The sequence below is a fragment of the Chelon labrosus genome (genome assembly GCF_963514085.1).
Source record: "Chelon labrosus genome assembly, chromosome: 11".
NCBI classification, from domain to species: Eukaryota; Metazoa; Chordata; class Actinopteri; order Mugiliformes; family Mugilidae; genus Chelon; species Chelon labrosus.
This window is the reverse complement of record NC_140344.1, coordinates 18,434,339-18,457,200: the sequence shown is the minus strand read 5'-3', so window position 1 is coordinate 18,457,200 and position 22,862 is coordinate 18,434,339. Positions and strand designations below refer to the sequence as shown.

The 22,862-nt window shown below is 40.6% G+C and overlaps 1 protein-coding gene across 1 annotated transcript in view; it reads left to right on the top strand.

Moving 5' to 3' along the window:
• magi2b (membrane associated guanylate kinase, WW and PDZ domain containing 2b) overlaps window positions 1-22,862 on the top strand; it is a 74,893-nt gene that overhangs the window by 33,230 nt on the left and 18,801 nt on the right. Inside the window, exons 3-9 of the mRNA XM_084555695.1 lie at window positions 3,521-3,640; window positions 8,462-8,686; window positions 10,043-10,271; window positions 11,110-11,189; window positions 19,045-19,102; window positions 20,910-21,031; window positions 21,560-21,742. Coding sequence (XP_084411821.1) covers window positions 3,521-3,640; window positions 8,462-8,686; window positions 10,043-10,271; window positions 11,110-11,189; window positions 19,045-19,102; window positions 20,910-21,031; window positions 21,560-21,742 — 1,017 coding nt within the window. The remainder of the gene's footprint in view (window positions 1-3,520; window positions 3,641-8,461; window positions 8,687-10,042; window positions 10,272-11,109; window positions 11,190-19,044; window positions 19,103-20,909; window positions 21,032-21,559; window positions 21,743-22,862) is intronic.

The following is a 22,862-nucleotide window of genomic DNA, read 5'->3' as shown; positions in this document are numbered from 1 at the left end:
GCCTTGGAGCATAGCCAAAATAGTCAAATAACCTTTCAATATACACTATCTTTCTGGAGATTTGGTGTTAAATATAAGGACAGGGTTGGAAAAGAGATGAAGCAACTCCTTCCGATCCAGAATATACAACATATAAACTATAGCTTGAAAAATCAGTACTTAAATCGATACTTCTGACATTGGGCAAAACTAGAAAGCTCGTATTTACTTGGTTGTTTTGGGGGATCATTACATAATACAGTCTAGACAAAACAATCAAGAAAAAGCAGTAATGTTTTGTTTTTTTGTTGGACCTGTATATACGTGTTGATGAATGGCAGTTTGCTTTTCTCTTACAAATATACATACCGTACGTAAGTGCATTTTCGTCCTTCAAAATTACTCCCAACACCACTATAGATCTTGCAGCCAGATGAGAACAGCCTGCAAGGAAAACCTGACCTCCAACCTCCACTTTCCCCACCAGCCATAGTCTTACAAAACCCCTTTAGGAAACGCTGCATTAACTCACTGAGGCCCGCCTTGGTTTATATCAGAAAACTATTCATCCATGTACAGGTCAAAAACAAATCTTATGTTCTAAACTTAAACTTCTGTTCGAGGGTAATGTACAGACACATCTTCATCTTCTGACTGTGGTGTCAGTTAAATCCATAATAATAGTTAAATATAATGAGCAGTTTAGCGCTCTTAATAAGTGTTGCAGCCATTCACAACATATTCAGCTGAGTGTTGATCAGAGTCAGAGTACATCAGATAATGGGATTCAGTCACACAGAGAGACACACACATACAAACACACACTCATACCTGTGGTGTGGTGGATTTACAGTGTCCTGCTGAGCTGTGATCAGCTTGGAGAGGGGATTACTGCTGGCACATGGGAACTTTACGACCATTTAGAGCAGGGATGTCAAACATAAGGCCTGCGGGCTAAAACTGGCCCACCAGAGGATCTAATCTGGCCGTGGCATGAATTTGCAAAGTGCAAAATGTGGAAATTATATAGAAGACGACTAGTATTTGGGAAGGTTCATTAAGTATATGGAATGTCCTACATTCAACATGGTTCCTGAACGCACCATAGTCTTGTGGCGTTAATGGTATGGACAAGTGTCAATTTATTTAATTAGCCAATTAGTGATGTTCAAGTTAACCTACCAGGTTTCCAGGTGGGTGGAACCGAGAGGACAAAAGACGGAGCTCAGTGGGAGTCTTTTTCCGTCTGAATTCTACTTAATTGATGCTAAACCGTTACCACACTGTGGACTGTTGCTAGTTAGCTCCTCGTGCTAGCAGTATGAGAGACTTGTGTTTGGGAAACACTTGTTGCACCAAGCTGCTGAGAACCTACTGGATGCTTATGAACATGGACAGAGCCCGAGGACGTTTTTCTTCACCACAGTGACAGGACACTGCTGAGGGAGGGTTTTGCCAAATTATATCTAACAGCCTTCTGCATCCCAGGCACTGTGAGTGCTGTTTAGACACTGTGAACTGGATTCAGATGAGCTCCAACATGCGTGTGCGCCAACTGTTCAGTGCCATAGACTAGTTGACTTAATTGATGGACTTAATTGATGTTAAATTCAAAGGTGGGGACCACCTGGTCAAAAATAAATGTTCAGATATACTTCTCGAAGTATATTTGTCATAATGTATTTCCTTTTAACGAGAAGGGATCTATGTTGCCACAGTGGTTTTGTTAATGCATGGGAGGCTGAGCTCTCATGTGCAGCATAGCTGTATATGAAGCTAACCAGGTCTCTGCACCCTAGAAAGAACCAAAGAATCAAATTTAATACTCTAGTAGACCCGTCATCCGCTCACCTCTCATGCAAAGAGTGATTACTCAGAATAGCTGTAAAATAAGAGAACAGAGTGCTACAAAAGTAACTGCTCTTCCTAATTTGTCCTCTGTTATAGTAAGAGTAGTGAACAGAACACAACATCCATAACTGAACGGCAGACAGAAATAAAAATTGCACTTTTTTTATTTTTAAAGACATTCCAGGTTCATAAATGTTTCGTAAAAGGATAGCTCAGTAAATGTAAGAATTTTCATGATGTACTTCTTTGTACTAAAACAAAGGGAAACATTTGGAGTTGTAATTATTTATTGGTTATTGTACTATAATGTTTCTGGTCCGGCCCACTTAGATCACATTGAGCTGTATGCAGCCCCTGAACTAAAATGAGTTTGACAACCCTGATTTAGAGTCATATAGACAAACAGTCTGTGAGTGTCTACATGTGTGTATTGACTGAGACGAGTGGAAACACACCTAGTCAGTACACAGTATGGCAACGTTGGACAGTTTTATACACAAACCGTGGATGTCTTATGGCCTGCGTATCACTTGCTTGCTCATTAGGCGTTGCTAAGCTTCCTTCTTTGCTCCCAGTAGTGAAGTAAATACAGTTGAGCATGTTCAGTAGATGCACTACAGGAGTAAAGTGGTGACAGACGATCAATAGAGATCTAATGATTAAGATATCACACTCTGGGGAAGTTTGAGGATGCTGCAGTCCCCTCTCACTCTCTGTGTGTGTGCCACATGTGAGAGCACAGCACATCATCCACCTGCTGTTTTAATCTCCCACAGCTCACACTTCTGCTATGATGCTAGCAAGTGTTTTATACCCTCCATTCATACCTCAGCATTTTCGCAACCATGTCAGAGCTCCTGATCACATTTACAGATTAGTTCACTTGGGCCATTGGATCACAAATCTTACACTTTCTGGCAACTGCTTGACCGGATCAATCCGACTTAGCTGGTAACCATGTGGGCCTGTGTCCTGGGAGGAGCTCAGAGAGTGGGCTCCCTCTTCACACCACACCAATGACTGTTTTCAGGCATGATCGATAGAAAGCAGGGATCAACACCAGCAGACTTCACTGAGCCTGAGCTTAAAGTCCACTTGGCAGAGACACAAACACAGCACCTCATTAAACTCAAAACTCCCATTGCTGCCATCACACAGCCGAGTCTCGCCGCCGCAGCCCTGATGGAGATCTCCAGAGCGTTGATGCAGGAAGGCTCTAATTGCCGCATGGTAATGTGGTGCCTCTGCATTCCTGCTGTTTCGACAATAATCCAATCGGCACGGTATTGTGTGCTGTGTAAGGAGGTTTGAGTTATGCTGGATAAAACTACCATATTGATTCACTCATTACTAAAGCAGCACCAGATGGTCTTGAAGGGACTGAATGACGGTGGTTTGCTGTTCGAGCTTGCTTTCCCTGTTCCTCTCTAGCTGTCTCTCACTGTCACTCATGCACATTTGTGTGAATGGATTTGGCTATCACAAGTGATGACTCCTCCATCAGCCTCTTCTGTTCCATTTCCCTTCGCCCTCCTACTTCCTCTCGTACACTTTGTAGCCTCAAATCTGCCGTCTTTTTCTCTGTCCAGCCCTTTTTCTGAGTTCTTTCTCTGCCTTCCTGCCTTTTCTTCTCAAGTGCCCTATTTGGCTTGAATGACCTCTCTTTTTCTCTTCCTCCCGGGTTCTGCAGGTACCACCAGGCAGCCTAAGGAGGGGGAGGTGCCAGGGGTGGACTACAACTTTGTGAGTGTGGAGCGTTTTATGGAACTGGAGCAAAGTGGAGCCCTGCTAGAGAGTGGAACCTATGAAGGTGAGCTGTGGGAGCTGTGCAGGAAATGTTCTGTCTGCGAGACCAGTGCAGGTGCTTGGGGAGTAAAAATGGGTCTGTATGTTTCAGTAGAGGTATTTTGCTATTTTTATATTTATTCTGTCTTCTTTTGGGACTCTGTTTATCTTTACTTGATTAACCGGATGTGTCAGGTGATGCTCTCATACACAGGTCAAGTAAACAAAATGAGTCTTTGACACCGATTTGTATTAGAGCTTTCTCTTGAGCCTATTGAACGGCTGGTTGCTTATGTCAGTGTGTGTATATGTGAGCTGGACGAATGCCATTTCCAAGTCATGTCAAGTCTGTGCATCTCATCTTTGCTACACAGGGATACATCTACAGATGGGGGATTTGCTGGTTCATTTGCCTAGAAGCAATTTTTGTAAGCATGTGCGGCTGACCACACTTTTACACAACTTCTGTGTGTGAATGTGCGCGTGCATGGATTATGGGCACATATATGTGTCTGTTCCCGTTTTGCATGTGTGTGTGTGTGTGTGTGTCACCGTTGTGTGTGTCTACAGCAGAGTTTACTTATGCCCACTGGGGAAAGTTGTCTCTTTCTGGGTGGCTGCACTGGAGGTGCTGCAGCTCTTTTTGTGATGCATATTAATATAAGAGAAGAGGAGAAGAAGCAACGAAAGACAGGACGTAAATTTAGAAGTCACACTGGGGTGATTGATATATTGAAGTCATTTGTTTGTAAATTAATTTATAATTGGATTAATTGAAATGTTATTGTGCAGTGATAAATGCTGCACTGTATTAGGATGCAATCGTTTTCACTGGTGCACTTAATGAACTGGCAAGTGAGTGTTCTTGCTTCCATTTCTGTCTGTCTAACTACACGAGCATTAGAGTTGTGACAGCAATGTAAGCTTTCACTGGAGATGCCCTCGCCTGGGATCTTTGTCACTGTAACACACAATGTCTTTGTTTGGCAAAGTACGACTTTGATCAGACCACTATGCTGTCTAAAAGCTTAGTTTGAACCAAAAGTGGCAGCATGATAGATTGTGCCCGTATCTGAGCTAGACGCACAACGATGTAATTGATCAAGTGTGTCTCAGGATTCAGCTTCTGTCCCAATTCAAAAACACAACTAAAAAGCAGCTGGCTGCCTCACCTTCCAGTTTCACCCCATATCACAAAAACTGCCGGGATGAGGCGACAGAAGCTTTTATCCACAGAGACATCCATTTACTTCACCTCATGTTTTTTAAGATGCTGAATTATCCAAAGTATAAACCACCCAGCAGACAGTATTTTGTAGAAGTAGAATGTGCATGTTATTGTTAAATAGCCGATCCCATGTGTCTTCTGTTGATGTTATACCGTAATCATATTTACAGGGGTAAAGTGGATAGTTTTATGAAAGGAAACGGAATCATAGTTTGTCTTGTGTTTAAGTAGAGGCAAAAAAAAAAAATGTTTCAAATTGTTTTTCCATGAGACTGAAAAAATAGGAAATTAAGTTTTTGGCCTAGAAGGGAGTTCATCTGACAGATAGTGTGGGGGAAAAAGTAATTGTATTACTTGTGGGTGTGAATGTTAGTGTGTACAAGACTTTGTGCACAAAAGAGCTTACATATGTATGTGATGATGTAGGATGAGTCATGGCTGAAGGTGGATATTGAACTGTACAAAAGCCAAGATGCCTTCAGGCGTCCCAGGCATTCAAGATCAGGGGAATATTTCCTTTTTAAAACCAGTGTGGTTTCTGGCCTAAACTTATCTCGGGATGCTTTGTGTTCTCCAAAGCGTCTCTTCAGGTTGTCTTTTTAAGCTGTCACAGGTGGGCGCTTGCTGCTTATGCAGTTTCATGTTTGTGGTCTTTGTTTACATGTGCCTGTGTGCACACATTTACATTTTTGACAGGATGTGATAATTCTGTCTGCGAAGCAGCAGGGCTAAGTGTGCTTATTAAGGTGGCTGTAATAGATTTGTTTGTAATATCCATCCACCTCCTGCTGTGATGAGAGCAAACTGATGTCTGTGGACGTTTTAGTTCAGATCCTCCTTTCATTTTTTTGTTTTTTTTTTATTTATTTCTGCCGCCTTCCTTCTTCTTTGCTCAGCAGTTCTCTTCTCATTGCCTTCACTGTCTTCTTTTTAATAACCCCACGACTCTTTGCTTTTATAGGAATTTTAAAATATAACATCTATGCATCTCACTCACACTCACTTATTTATATATACAGTATGTATATTAATAAGAAATCACAGAAATGTCTAAAAGAGAGCAGTATTCTTCTTGTTTTTTTGTATACAGTCAGAAACATTAGGGTGGGTGTGTAATGACAGACATCCGGTGCTATTTCTGTTTGTTGGTTTGAATCATGTTCCTACTTTTGCCATCAAACAGACAAAACCTAGAAAATCAGGACCGATTCACTGTCATGTAAATGGGACAATCATAGGCAGTTTATAGGTACATTTAAAATACAATAGCAAATCAAAGTGCTTTAAAAAAACACAAAAAAAAACATAAAATTGCTTAAATGAGAGAAGTGTTATGTTAGAAACAAAAACATACCCAAAGGAGGGCACATTAAGTATTTAAGGTGCAACATATGTGTTTTTAACCTGGATTTAAAGGTGGTTAAAGTCTAATATCATCTGGACGTTTGTTTGAACTCTTTAGTGACAGTAATTAAATATGACATCTTCAGCAGTACTTTAAAGACAGTGCAGAAACCTGAAAGCTGTGTCATGTGTGCACTTTTCTTGGAGTTATGACTCAGCAGCAGCATAGGGAAGATCTTTTCAGTAATCTGACCTGCTGGAAATTAAAGCAGGGCCGTGACACAGCAAGCTGGCAGTCGGCCGTTTTACATTGTTGGATCATCGGTGAGCGTCTGCGGCTCTAGCTTTGGCGCTGTGTCATGCACTGTTGGCACGAATCGGACCCCTGTCTCCAATCTTCCAGACGATTCAGCATCTTGAATCGTCTGCAAAATGAATGAGTCGTTGAGAGAGATCTCTCTTTGATTGTCTGTTCAGCTGAAAGAACCAGTGTATGAGAAGAGAAACAAGTAAATGAAACAAAGTTGAAAGGGCACACAGAAGGATCTGCTCCTTTTACATCTTTAATTCATCTAAACATTTTACAAGCTTCATGTGATATTTTTACAGCAGCATGAACATCATGGAGTTAATTATTGTAGACCGACTGATCAGCATGATTCTTTCTGATTTCCCCCAAAATAATTTTTTCCTTTCACGCAGGTACAGATCTTACATGCTAGCTGGCCGTAGTCTTTGTGGTGTGTTCAAAGTGAGACTTTTTGGGAAGACTCAGGTGACATGAGGTGACGTTACATTCACTGACTGATAGTTTGGTGTGTCCCTACAACAAGACATATTTTTAGGGCTGCTCCTTATAATTGATGGAGGATTACATAGGATGATATACCTTAAGAAAAGCAAGTATTTGCAATTCTGAATTATACACATGCAAATGTCTCCAAATATGAACTGAATACAACCTTTAGACACCTTATCAAACCAATCATTTATATAAAAAAATGTAAACATACTAGTTACAACATAACAGAGAAACATAGCTATCATTATGCTCTAAAAGCGTCATTATGCAGAGAAAGCACAGGGACAGGCTTTCCTTAACTACCAAAACACTATCTTGTCTTAAAAGGGGACACGGTCCGTCCTTGGGGACATGTTTATATTTGGAGTTTTCCATTTAAGGAGTTGCCGAAATCTCCCCCGAAACCATTAAGGACACTGCCTGCTGTTGAGGAAGCTTGTGGCTATTATTAAAACTCACCCCAACTTTAACTAATATGTTGTTCCTCCCACTAACTGTGTAATAATCATTCTCTAAACACTCTTTCCCATGTCTGTCCAAAGCAACAGTTGTAGTTTTGGAAGAGTCAGCTCAATTAAAAAGAACAGACAGCTGGTTTGGGCTTTGCAAGTCTGTAAACTAGTGAGTCAGGTAATTTAGCACAGTGGCAATGAAGAAAAAAGAAATATATGTATTTAATCCTAGAAATACCATGAAAATTAAGATCTTATTCTTCCTAAATATGGATCTAACCATTAAAACAAAACTCAAAGCCCACGTTGACCAGACATAAAAGAACTCAGCTTTCTTATTTTTATTCAGCAAAAGGTAATAAAACACTTTTAGTAATTAGCTGCAGCCATATAGTTTGTATCACGGTTGCATAGAGTTAAAGTGACCCAACACACAAGGCAAACTAGAAGGTCTGGACAAGTTGACAAATCTGGAAAATCTTGACCTTGCATCATGTGATATTTTAAAAAACAATGTTTTTTAAATCTTGGTGAACTGGAAATAATGATCTAGTAATGAATGAAGTTAACTGAAAGATGCCTAGAGTGCCTCCTCTTCACCACTGGATGATAGAGTTAGAAAAGGCTTCTAGATATAAAAGTCAAAAGAAATATCAGCACATTGGTGACATTGACTTGCATGTTTTTTTGGTCTTCTTCATAAGTGTTAGGATGGAGAAGTAAAGAAGGTTGATTATGAAAACAGGGTTTATTTTTTCCCAGTGTACTGTGTTGGCATCCTTGTTATATTTCAGGAGACAACAAAAAATTCATAATCCAGTCATGATTCCAGCACACAGAAGTGATTGCACTCTGCTCAGACAGCTATGTGTTATATGCTGAAAGGCAACGGTCTGCTTCAAAGCCAAATCAGCCCACAAGCGGTGGACCTCCGCACTGCCTGCCAGACTGTGTGTTACATCACCTGAGATCGTACATGCGGCCTCTAACACAAGTTGGGCTGTGCCTGTCTGCCCTCAGATAACTTCTACGGCACTCCGAAACCTCCAGCGGAGCCGTCCCCGGCAGCCCCTCCTCTGAATGTGAGTGAGGCCCTGCTGCCCGGAGCCCGGCCAAGCGCCCAGGGCAAGAGAAAGAGGAACCAGTCAGTCAGCAACATGGAGCAACGCGCCAGCCTGGAGCCGCCTGAGGAGGAGGAAGAGGAGAGTCCGGTTGTCAATGGCAACGGGGTGGCCATCACACCAGGTACTGTAGGATGTGACAGAAGAAAAAAAAAACATGATTTTCATGTTTTGATATTTTAATACCACATTTTTCATCCACTCATGACAGAAATTAGATTCACACATGGTCTGTTTCACGACTGCTGTGACCATAAAGACGTTTTAACATCTGACTTAAAGTTCTGGACTGTCCTCTGGGTTATTTATTGTTGTCTCACTGGTATGAGTGACTCAAACCAGAGAAACAAACCAGCTGTCATAGCAATTGTCACCAGCGCTTCTTATTTGCCCCTAAGGTAAAAATCAAGTCTCTTTTCTCCTTTAGTATAGTTTCATGTCTTCAACAAACTTTACCCTGACCTGTTATTGCAGTCTTTGCTGTCATGAGTGTGAGCTGCACAGGTTCTCAGTAACTTTATGTAACAGACTGCACAAGGGCACCTTAATGTCTCCACTGTTTGTCACTGGCCGCAGTCTCATTTTGGCTTCAGCTCCCGTCTCTCTGTCCTCTCATTTCTCTGTCTCTCCACTGTCTTTCTGCCACTGGCCTTTGTCCTTGTTTCTAATAATACCCCAACTCTCCTCTCTGTCTTCCTCTCCTCTGCCATCCTCATCCTTCTGACCTCTTGCTGTTTCTTAGTCTCTGTGGTTCTGTCCCCGCTGCCCTCTCTTCTCCTTCCCCCATCTCTCGTTGTAGAGTGTGTTGTTGCAGCATGTCATATTCATTCTGGCTTGTTCTCTTACTGTCATGTGATTGTTATTTTTACTGTAACAGAAAAAACAAACTGTACTATAATACCTCAGTAATTTCTCACCAGTGCGTTTCTGACAACACAGCAAAACTTGAAATGCTTTCCTACTTGATTTAAGTGTCTGGGCAAAGTCCCTTCTTACCTACAATTGGAAGAAATTCACCAAAGAGCTTTGCCGACCACTGTTACAAGGTCTGGGTAAAGATACAGAACATAGAGTCAGTCTTTTTTTATAATAATTGTGAATGTCAGATTTGTTAATACCTTGAAAATGCTTGTTTGTTTTGTAATTGTATCTCTTCCTGTGCCTCTTAAAGTCCCAGTAGGAATATTATAGAATTATGTCCATAGTCCAAAAACCTTTGCTCGTGATTGTGACTCCGTCTCTGACCCCTAAAGTCTCTGTCTTTCTCTTGTTTCTCAAATTCTGACATCCCTGTGTTGTTTTCTCTTCATGCTCATTGTCCTCGGACTCCAACTCCCCCCCCCCCCCCAACTCTCTCTCCTGGGGGTTCATAGCTCTGCAGTCGCTTGGCTCTGACTCATCATGCATGGCGCATGTAGTGGGCATTCAGGTCTGCATGTGTGTATGTGAGAATAACTGTGTGTGTGTGTTCGGCCCACAGAGTCAAGTGAACATGAGGACAAGAGCACAGATGCCTCTGGGGAGGTTGCTGTTGAAGCGTCCATCCAGGCCCCAGCCACCGCTGAGCCCCCAACCGAAGGAGAGGAGTGCTCAAAATCTCCCTCTAAATCCCCCACCAAAGTTCCAGATGCAGATGAGGAGGAGCTGGGTCCTCTGCCCGACAACTGGGAAATGGCCTACACTGAGAAGGGCGAAGTTTACTTCATCGAGTAAGAGACAACCTCTTGCTAAATATTAATATACACACCCTTGCCAGTTCATTAGGTACACTAGTGAAAACAAATGCATTCTAATAACCGTCCTGTAGTGAATCTTAAATTTATGAAGGTTATGATGTTCAGCATTTGTTTAGTATAACTCAGAGAGCTGTTGATTCATCTGTGTTTTCATTTTGGAGGCTGCGGTTTGTAGTAATATTGATTTGTATTGTGTTGTATCGACACATGTTTCTATTATTTTGACAACCCCATTTTAGTCAGTGGAGTAATCTTTTGTGTTTAATTCTATCCAGTTTACCTAGACCTAGAAGGGAGGCTCTAATGCAGGACTGTTATATTAGAGAGAGAGAGAGCGAGAGAGTATATTTACCTCTCAAAAAAGAGTATTATTTTGCATCCACTGCTGTGACAAGTGTTTTATTTATAATATAATAATGGTTAGAAACAAATCCAGTGCAATGCACCTCTTAAAGTGCCCCTACTTTAAAATCATGGTTTATGTATGGCCGTGTGTAAACTTTATAGCTCTGGCCTCTGTTGAATAATTGATTTGACTTTGTGCTACTAATCAGATGCGACACACACCCACACACACATACACATAGACTTTTACCTTCCCATCTCACCCTCAATAATTAGTGACTGAATGCTAATTAGTGAATTAATGGCCATTTACTTCCCTTAGAAATCATCTTGTTCCTCTTTCCCACACACACACACATATAAGTCATTCTCTTATCCTGGCTGTCAGTCTGTCTGTGACCTGTGTTTGCACCTCTGTTTCCTCTTGGTATTCCCTTCATCTACACGTCTCTTTCTTCTTCTCTAGTCATAACACCAAAACTACATCATGGCTCGATCCTCGGCTTGCGAAGAAAGCAAAACCACCAGAGGAATGCAGGGAGGACGGTGAGTCTAAACAACCTTTGTTGTTCTCTTGTAAGCTTTAGCTTAAGTTCATCTGAGTCAAGCTCATCTTTGGCCGTTTTGTTTGTGTGTTGTTTCTTCATTTCCTGCTCTTTGTGCACTTGTGTTGTCTGTTCCAAACCTACTGTTCACAAAGAGCACAGAAATACTCGGCTGTTTGAGATGATCGTTAGTCTGCCGCTGGTCCCAGAGTTCACTCGCGTACTGAATAAATTAAGTGATTGTATTAGAGGGGCATACAAGCAAGCCCCATCAAAGATGCATTGCTTACAAGATTGCTGGTTTACAGAAGCATTATGGAACGATGGAAAATAAATGTTTTCCTGTGTAGAATGATAAAAACTTCCATTAGCTTTATAAATGGCGGAAGAAGTTCATTTGCTTCTTTACTGCACTCAACATTAAAAGCAAACAACAGAGCCAGCAATGGTGGAGACTGTGTGGGGACATGAATGTCAATCCCTCATGTATTTAATGACGACATGATTATTATTATTATTATTATTTTTTTTTTACCTGACTGTTTTGAACTGGGTTAAGGTACACAATCACCAAACTGACATCAGAGGCCTACAGCTAACAAATGATTACAGTGACAGGAAGAGCTACTAGCTATTAGCTGTAAGGCTGGAAAGCTTGGAACAACTACAAGCTGTCGTACAGTTGAATGATGCTGATTTCATTTATTCTAGATGATCAGGTAGTTGTGAACATACAATGATGAAACTAGAAATTAGTAAAGCCCTCTGTGTGCCCTTTGAACTGTATTTTTTTTGGTTTACTTTGATCTCTAACGTTTTCCTTCTTGTCACGACCTGGCTAATAAGAAAGGACAAAATGTGGAGGCCACACAAGTAGATTTATTTTATTGATATGCAGTCAGTAAATCAGTCATGTCTGTAGTGTGAGTGAGTGAGTGCTAGAGAGAGATAGAGAGACAGACAGAGAGAGACTGCTCAGACACCTATACTGTATAGGTTAACAATCACATCATCCCAGGTGTCAGCCATCACTCCTCATTAACACCTCCCCGAACACTGACAAATGAGGAAGTCGGACTTGAGTCCTAGAAGCCGTTAAATTCTCATGGACTGGTTCTCCAAGCTGATCACCATTTTGTTCCACCGGCAATTCAATGTGAGGAATCAGCTGAAAAGGTGACTGGTGCCAACATTTTGGGGCACACCAGAGAAGCCGGGGTATAGATGCGAACTAAGACCCATCACCGGAAAATAGCCAACCGTCTGCTTGGTGTGTCACAGCCCTAAGCCGGACTGTAGTGGAAATTTTATGTTACATCATTTCCAGGGAGAGCTGGACTGTGTACTTTAGCTACCTTAACTACATCTAACTCAGAGAATTGGTTGAAATGTGGCACCCAGTCTAATTAGTTTTTTTTATTATTATTACATATTTTATGTATTAAAAAGGACCTGAAAAAAAAAACTCCAGCTGTAAATGTGTGAATCAGACCTTATCTCTCAAAAACTGGGATTATATATTTATCTAAAAAATGCTATGGCATCTCAAGCATCTAAAAAACATGTGTATTCTAGTCTTTCTCTCCGTTTTTTAACAACCCCCTCTCCCAGTCTGCAAAGTTCAGCTACTTATTTGTACCAGCAATGTTATCATTTTTAAAAAAAAAAACTAATTTAATTGTAGTTTTATTTTGTTTATCTTTTTAAAGCCAATTTCCTAAAACATTGGTTTCGCTGTTATTTTTAGCAAATGGAGTAAAACTAATGGAGTGGGTGGTAAGCTGCAGTATGCCAGTCCTAGAGCACACAAACAGTACTTGCAAATGGGATTATTTTATTGTTGACTTTGGTGTTTTCTTTGAGTGTGAGATTTGTCAGCATCCAGGAGTTTGAATCAAGGTGAAGGTGTGTGAAGAGAAGCCATCAACAAAGGTTTTAGTGGGAGAAATAAGGCAGAGACCGGTGCAGATGTTAGTAAAGTGGTGGTTCAGTGTAATCAGATATGTAACAATAAGGTGATCTTACATCCCTGCTCCTGTCACAGCCTTTGGTCAGCGAATTAGTTTGTGATGTGATCCACCCGAGCGAGATCTGAATCAATTCCTTCTCTATCTCTCCTCTGTTCTCCATCCCTTCAATCTTCTCCTCACCTCTCCGCTCTTCCTCACCTCACACCTCTCTCTCTCCCTTTCAATCTACCTCTCCTCAATTTTCCTCCTCTATCGCTTCTCTTCCCACCTTCGTCCCCCCCCCCCGTCTCTCTCTCTCTCTGTCTCTATCTCTCTTGCTCTGCCCAGTAAAGGGCCAGACTGTGACAGGAATTCTAATATCCCCACTCAGCTCTGCACAAACTGGTTCTTACTCTACACACACACACACGCCTGTTATCAATTCCCAAACCCTTTTGACAAACATGACAGACATTCTTCGGCTTTGTCTTGGTAGAGCTGAGCTGTATTCAGAAGCAAAGTTTCCGTCACTTAAACTGCAATGCTCAGTGTTTTTTTTTTCTATTTTTAATGCCATTTCTTGATTTAACTCTGTTTATGTTACCTGTTTCTCTTCAAGTGAAATCTGATGGATGGCTGCTGTTTTACTAGCGTCTGTGTTTCAGTTCAACTGTTCATTAACGGTTTCTTTTATTGCAGTGTCACAAAGAAATACGTTCCTTTGCATTTAACAATTATGAAGACAATTTTTTTTTTTGTGCTACAAACCCTGCTAGCGGCTCTGCAGTTAAATGCTGAAATAGGCACATAACGTTCACCATCTTAGCCAGTTAGCATGCTTAACGTTTGCACTAATACTAAACACAAAGTCCAGCTGAGGCTGATGGGATTGTAGCCTTTGTTTGAATCAAAGGCTGTTAGCAGAACGGTTGTTAAGGTCCTGGATGACACATCCTCTCACAGCACCTTTGAATTCATGTCTTTCAGAAATGAGTTTCAGATGTCAGGAAATATTATTCTTCAGTACAAAGAGCTCAGCAGCCATTCAGATAACAGATCCAGCTTTAAATTAGTCATCATGTTATTATTTTCTTTTAACGATCACTCTGGTGTCCTGCAGCTCTTTGTTCTATGCCGGTTTCTCTAGGTTTTAAACTTTCTAGGACCCACTGTGAACCGTGTGACAGTTCAAAGGCAATTGTCCATTTTTGCCCGCATTTCTGGATACACGGTTAGTTTTCAAATGAAAAAATATTTATGGATGTGAGGTTGTCAAATTATGCAAGGAGAGCGAGTAAAACAATAAATCAGGAAGAGGTGGTGCTGTTTTAAACTACCCCTCCGCCTGAAGGATTACCCACAGCCTCTGGCAGGAAGCAGACAAACATGCAGACGTACTTTCATCAGTGCCATTTTCCTCTTGTTATTCCCTTTCCGTTGCTTCAATCTAATGCATGTCTGGTCTTTTTGCTCCACTTTCCTCTAGCATTTCACAGCCTCATTCACTATTCCCTTTCCCCTCGCTCAGCCTCTCAGGCTGCTTTCGCTCCCATGCTGGGTTTCGGGAGAGTTTGAGGAGACGCTTTTTTGTTGTTGATGTGTTTGCGCGTACGTACAACCTTCGTGTGCTATGTAATGTATCTATATGCTGTGGCTGACTCCCAGAGTTCAAAGGCTTGTCACCATAGATCTGGTTGTCTCACAGTCTTTTTGTCAGTGAGGTTTTTTTTTTTTTGTTGCATAACATAAGCCCTATATCTCTTCCCTCGCTCAGAGGAGGCAAGAACAGAGCAGGACAAGCTTCAAATCACGGCAGGAGTTGGTTTCCATTCTGCCTTTGATATGCGCTCAGTCTCACCATCAGTTTCAAAGTAATACCAGCGCTATTGACGACAATGTGCTGTTTATAGTAGTTTGGAGACAGGAATCCTCACTGAGATTGACGTCACAGTGTCAAAACCCTTGTCTGCAATCAGTGGAGAAAGAACTATGACACAATAAGGGACTAGACTGAGAGGATGAAAATGAGAAGTATAACAAATGAGTTTGAAGAAGTAATGGTGATGAGCAGAGGGAGCCCTGCTAGTTGTTCTTCTTGAAAAGAGTAAACGAGAGAGAAAAGAGAGAAAAATGAAGATGGGGGATGGTTTGCATATGATGAGTATTGAAGCACAGACATCTGCTGTCTGTCAGTGATGCTAAAAGTGTTACCTCTGAGTTACATCACTGTTATTACACCCAGACATGTCTGGACTAGGACCTTTTCACTTTCTTCCATTCATTTTTTTCTGTTTTCACTGTTGTATTTGTTTCTGTGTTGATAGCTTGATTTTATATCTACAATAATACATATTTTACTATGCCACTCCAGATCTAGACTCAACAGTAGTTAAAGCTATAAAGTCATTCAGAAAAGAAGTAATATAACTAAGTTGAATAATATTTGAGGGATTTCTTTCCTATAATCCTCTTTTCATCCAACATCATCACCATTTTTCTGAATGACTAATTACCTGCAAAACTAATGATGTTAGCCTGTGCTGTATATTGTGCTGATAAGCTAATCTTAGCATGCTAGCTTGCTATGCTGAGATGATAAATTTGGTTAAATCAGCATGTTAGCATGTAGCACAGCCTTGCAAAGCCCCTGATACTTATGAATGTTTTGTTCAAGCTAAAATGCAAATTCATGTTTTCCCGCTTTTCATTTTGTAAACTATACTTGTTTGAGCTGTTGATTAGACAAAACAAATCATTTTGTTTTGCCATTTTTACTGTTTTCTGACACTGCAGAACAAATAATCAACTAATTGCAAAACTAATTCAATACAATAATCATTTGTTGCAGCGCTGTAAGGAAGTGACCTCGAAGGTTGATTTTTTTTTTGTTGGAGTTTATTCTTGAGTTCATGAGTTTAATCTTTTTGCTATGAGTCAGTGTCTGTCTTCATGTCTTCTGTTGGTCAGGGACTCGTTATGTGAGAGGGGAGATGAGTCATCTAATGCAGAGGAATCACAATTAGACTGTATGTCAAAAGAGACACCAGTGCACACACACACACAAACACACAAACAAGCCCTCGAACACACAAGTGAGCCCCACACATGATGATGTATTTGATATAGCGTCAGAGACAATGACGCTTCCACTCATTGAGACATGCCAACACCATTCAGCCGTTTAATACACACTGCACACTCACACACACTGCAAATATAGACTCATACGAATGCATTAAAACACACAAACACTCTCTCTCTCTCTTTTTCTCTCTCGCTCTCTCTCTCTCTCTCTCGCACGCAGGAAATAGAGACAAGACAGAGCCCTCAGCTCAGGCGAAAAAAAAAAAAAAAGACTTCCACTGCTGGTTTCCATGGAAACTGTCTCCCTTTCACTTTAGGGGGAGGGCAAGCGACTAGTGGATGAGTTAGGCCGACATTTAAGGTGGCTCAGGGACAGGGTGGTAGGGAATTTAAGGTGGTTTGAAGTATGGTTCCATTTGACTTTTTCACAGCGAAGATGAGATGGGTCATTCGAGGTAATGTCAGCGCGGGCAGTTTGAGCAAACTGTTAAAGCAGAGCAAGGATAATTGAGACGAGCGCCCGTTTCACCTTGGGCTGCACAGTCAGCTTGCTCAGCAGCTGGGACACACGTAGACACTCTGACACATACTGTACATTCACACGTGGATTATTGATATCAAAATCACAGATCTGTTCATAATTACATTACAGCGTGAGGGGATGATGCCACAGTATCCGTGTCGTGCAGACCGGATAATTGTAAAAATAATAGGACTGGGGATTTGTGTGTGTATGTGTGTGTGTGTGCCAGTGAGCGAGTCTCAAATATAACATGTTGTTTTCCAAATAGTTTCCATGATGTCAGTTGTGTTAATACAACCCAGACTGTTGTCTGAACACAACATTATAACCACTTGCCTAATATTGTGTAGGGGAATGGACGATGTTTGGCACCTAGACGCTGGTAGTGGGAGTATTTGGGTTCAGGGGAGGGGTCTCTCTGGATCAGGTTTGTTCAGGCGCATCCAGCAGATGCTCAATCAGTTTGGGATCTGGGGAATTTAGAGGTTAGGTCAACACCTTGGGCTATTTTTCATGTTTTTAGAGATGCTCCTGAGCAGTTTTTATTGTGTGGAAGTGCGCATTGTCTTGGATGCTTGCTGCTGTTTTAAAGTGTCATTGCTATGGGGTGGGGGTTTCTGGCAGGTGTCTTAGTAACATCCACATGAATATCGGGATCAAAGGTTTCCCAGGACGAACATGTGTTGTACACGTGTTGAAACGAGTGTTTTAACTATATTCACATCGATATATACTGTATTTATTTAGTGACAATTTTATTAATACCAGTATTAACAGTTATTTATATAGTCATTCCTTTACAGAAGTGTATAGAAATTTGAGCTACTGGCATGTTTTTCTACAAAATAAATTTGTCAGCTGAAGCAACATTTCTAAAATACAAAATGTTACTGTATTTATACACAAGACATCAGACATTTAAACAATTACAGATCAGTCGAGGCATTTGATGTGATCTATAATTGTTTAGAAACCCACTTTGGCTACTACTGTGCTTAGATACTAAATCCTGTGTTGGATTCGGTCAGGTCAGTGGGCTGAGATGAGTACGCATTGAACTGTACCAGATCGGACAGAGCAGAATCATCACATCCAAACTCACCCACCTCACCTGCCGTCACCACACACCTTTTCTATGCAAATGCAACAGCCGGCCTATTCTCACCAGTCCCTATTCCCACTTTGTTTCACTTTGATTACATTCACATCCCCCAGTGCTCCTCTTCCTACCGCAAAACTTGTCAGTTCTGCTTTGTGAATATATGTGCATATGTGTGCATGTATTTGTGATTCAGTAATAAGCTCAGGGTCAAACAAAGTACCAGATGACTCACTGTTGGAGTATTTGTCCTCTTTTCCAATCTGTATGACACTAGTATCCCGCTACGTTTGGCAGGTTTGCTTTATTATATAGTCATGAATTATACTCTTTAATACAAGACATGAGGATGAATTAATTTAAGAGAGGAACATCAACCTTTCAAGAACACTTGCTGATGAATATTAATCAGAAACACTATATTTTATATATATATATAATATGAGTGGGAGGGAAACAGCTTGGGCAGGCGAACAGTGTCGGGGACTATGTGTACCTTAATGAAGGCTGAGTGATAAAGCTGAAAAACCGAAACATCTTGAATTTTGCAAACACCGGCAGAGGCAGCTCATTACGACACACTGTATGTTGTATGTACGTGTATGTGTGCGCATCAGTGGAAAGTTTTAAGTGAATTGGGAGACTAGGGCGCAGTGTATATGAAGTTTAGCGGTGCCTTGACCCAGTTCCTTTGCAACGGAGAGAGGAAAGATAAATCAACAAAGGGATGGATGAAGTGAGGAGGGAACGAAGAACCAGAGGAGGGAGAGGAGGAGACAATTAACACAACAGCCATGGAAGCCATCCAAGGCGAAAAAAAGTGGGTGGGTAAATGAAAAAAAAAGAGACAGACACGAAGTACGGTGAAGGTATTTCGCCTTGAAGGATTTGTGCACGCAATAAAGGGAGGAGAAAGAAAGAAAGAGAGGGCAGGATGAAATGTGTCAGATGATTTAAATCTTTTCCTTCCGCTCTGCTTTGTATTGATGTCTTTGTTGTGATTCGTGTCTCCATGAAGAAGCCACCACTGCAGATCGAAGTGTTGTCTGTCTATTAAAGGAGCACTTTGAAAGCGTCTAGCTGTGAGCACTGAGATTCATGTCGTCTCCCCTCAGCAGTTCAATTTAGTGTCTACCTTCCTTCTTCTGCTCTCAGCATAAACTGACTTCATTTCCCTTGTCTGGTTTCTTCCTCCTCTCAGAGCTGCCCTATGGCTGGGAGAAGATAGATGACCCCATCTACGGCAGCTACTACGTCGAGTAAGTTTCCATGTTGGCTTGGATAACTCACCGTGTAGTAAAACAGGAAATGCATCTCCATGGTTTACATTGGCTCGTTATGGATTATAAATGACTAAATTCTCTTTTCTTTGTCATATATTGCCACTTATTTGATTAAGAACAGTAAAAATCTGGTCAGTAAGGACCGTCCTGAGATAAAACTTGCTTATAAACGCTGTTTAAATACTCACTGCTTTAATGTGTAATATTACAAACAATATATTTCTTTCTAGGTACTCTTTTATGTGGCAGTGCATTTCAGTTTTGCTCCGGGCCAAACCTTAAACATTGGTAACCTGCTGCTTAAATTATTTTTTAAATGTAGTATATTTTTAAACTTACTGAGTCATAACGTTTCACTGTAGGTGCAAATTACTTGAGCAATTATGTTTTACATTCAATACAAAGGAAACTTCATAAAACATAATGTCTTGCCAAATTTAAGATTTACAATGCAGTGATATACCCTAACAAAACAGCTCTGCACTAAATCTTAGCTTCATGATTGATATGTTGAAACAGGTCTTGTGTTGTGGTGCTGTTAAATTGTACTTCAACCCAAAAGGTGTTTCTATTATCTAGAATTATTACTATTATAACCCTAGCCCAATGACTAAAATGGGGTTGTCAGAATTATGAGAAACATGTGTTGGTACAACACTATAGAAATCAATAGTGCTTCAAACTACAGCATCAGACATGAAAACACAGTTGAATCAACAGCTCTCTCAGTTATTTTAAACAAATGCTACATATCATAACCTTCATGAAGCTACGATTTAGTGCAGGACTGTTACATTAGAATGCAATTGTTAAACTTGACACTAGTGTACTTAATAAAGTGGCCAGTTAGTGTAAAGTGCCAGCAAAGGACAATTTCATGTCAGCAAATATCTGTCTGGTACTAGTCATACGGCGCATCAGAAATATTAGCGGTTCAGTGTCAGCATCTTACGGATGTGGACAAAATTGTTGGTACCCTTACGTTAAAGAAAGAAAGATGGTGGTCACTGAAATAACTTCAAACAGACAAAAGTAATAATACCTTTAACACTTGTCTAGGATTTAGTTTCTTCGCTTTCTGTGCTCCATGTTCAGTGTAGTACACACCATTATACCAAACAGCACAGTGACTACTGAATGATTACAAGTTTGAAGTCACCTGTTTATTACAGGACACACCTTAGTTTAACATGCCTCTGTGGTCAAATTATTTTCTTTTAGGGGTACCGTCATTTTTGTCCAGGTCAGTTTCATTAGTTTGTTTGTTGAACCACAACTCAAAAGCAATGACTGATTTTCATTAGTAAACTTTCTGTAAATTTCAAGTTATTTCAGTGACCACCGTGGGTTTTTCTTTCTTTAACGTGTCCATTTCAGGTTTGGTCCTTGACCTCATTAGATATATGGCATACCCAGTTCTTCAGCTTGGTAAATGTTTCCAACTTTGGTAAAGCTTTATTTTGGGTCACTGCAAATCCATGTTTACCATTGTACCATCATTCTTACCCGCTACCACTTTACATGTGTACTAAGTATGAGTACGTACATACTCGCATATGTTGATTCTCAGTGGGACTATTAACGCTTTCCTTTAACAGAGAGTCATTCAACTGAGAAGCATTTAAATATGTCAGTATAGTAAAAAAAAACAAAAGCCAATATTCCTATGAATGAACTCTTACGTTTGGTTCATGAGAAAATTGTAGGACAAATGCTTTGGTATTTCTAAATGCCGAACTGCGGCATTTCTGTCCTCGAATGTGATAATCTTCTATCTTTTCAGTCACATCAATCGAAGGACTCAGTTTGAGAACCCAGTCCTGGAGGCCAAGAGACGTCTGGAGCAGCAGAGGCAGATGCAGAGCCAGGGACTCTCTGCTCTACCGCTACCCACAATATATAGAGGTACAAGACTACGCAGTGTGCTGTACTTACATGAAAACATGCTGACATAGTCACACAGTTGTACAAATATTAAAATGCCATGACTGCAGAAAGAATATGCATACTACATGGCTTTGGTCTTGAGGCCATCGTTTGCTGTCCGACGACACATTGTCTTTATTGAATATTGTGCATTTTCTCACTGTTTTCCTGACTTACCTCATAGAGTAGGCAGTTTCATGAGTATTCGATGGGGCAGATGCACAATGTCAGAATGTACAGGGTCGAATGGAGATCACTGGCAGTGCGGGGGACAGAGTACACGCTCACCCTGAGGCCCCTAGTGGGCCTATTTCAGGCACGCTTGTGAAGACATACTAGACCAGTACAATATGTACTGCTTCTGAGTGAAAACTGTATTTCTTCAAGGGGTCAGTTTTCAGGAAAATGTAACTTGATTGGTGTTTTGGCTTAAAGAAGAAAATGTACAAAAGGTAGACTGAGTATACGATAGATCAAGCCACAAACAGAATGTTTTTCTGATTGCAGAGAAGCCATTGTTTACGAGGGACCCTACCCAGCTGAAGGGCACCTTCCTGTCGACCGGCCTGCAGAAGAGCAACATGGGATTTGGCTTCACAATTATAGGAGGCGACGAGCCCGATGAGTTCCTGCAAGTGAAGAGTGTAATACCGGACGGACCCGCTGCTCAGGATGGAAAAATGGACACAGGTAATTATGTGTACAATCCACTTCTGGTTTAGAAGTAAATTGAGAGTTGAATAAACTGCAAGCTGTCACTGCTGATAGTATAATTCTGTGTTTACTGAAATGTTTAAGTATACTGTAGCCTCATTATTCCAACACCTCAGCATCATGAACCTTAATTTCTTGCCATTGCGAATAAAATACGAAGTTCTTTCAATTTCTTTAAGCAGGTTTTGTTGGGTAATATCTGTCAATATCTCTCATACTTAAAAAGCCAGGGAGCACAGTTGTATCAAGTATCCAGTAAATTTTGGTGATGCTCTGAAATTATGATACTATATCTGTGATATATATTTTTTTGTGATTAAGTGATGCATTGAGTTCAGTTTAAAAAGTCATTCAGTCTATCAGAACGCAATGTTTATTTTTCTCCATAAAAACACCTAAAGGAGATATTAAGGTATTACCTGAAGTCCGTGGATCAATAAAGTATTTCTGATTCTGTTTAAGATATCAAGGTCGCCTATTACGAGTTGTTTCTCATAACTGTTTGTACAGCCTCAGCTCTAAAACAATCAGAGTTTCTTGTTTACAGAGTTGGTAGTATTAAATCTTCATGTGATTTTATTGTGACCCTGAAACCTGCAGCAATTCTGTTCTCATCGTTTTCATCCAAATTAAACACAGCGCAGCTTAGGGATCTAACCTTCCTCTCAACCTTTTTATCTCACACACCCACATATGGATGGGCACATTTTATATACAAAAAGGTGGCACAATACTTGTTATGTAAAAACAAAGACAACAGCTTTATCTGTGTAAAGTTTACTTTAGTTTTTCACAAACTCAACTCAAGTGCAGTTCTTTTCAGCTCTACGTTTAATAAATTCTGTCAATACTGTGAAAACAAAATCACATTAAAACCTCAAAAAAGGTTGACGTGTAAGACCTCAGCAATATCAGCTCATCTTATAACGGGGCATCATTGTGTCTTGGTGGCATATTTGGGATGGAATATATTTGGCTGTCCCAGAGAAGCACGTCACTCCCCTCTCTGAACTATCTTTAATAAGACTGAAAGAAAATGATTTGATTGTGCATAACTGACATAAGCCCACAAAATGCTTTCTTCATCTGCAAATCT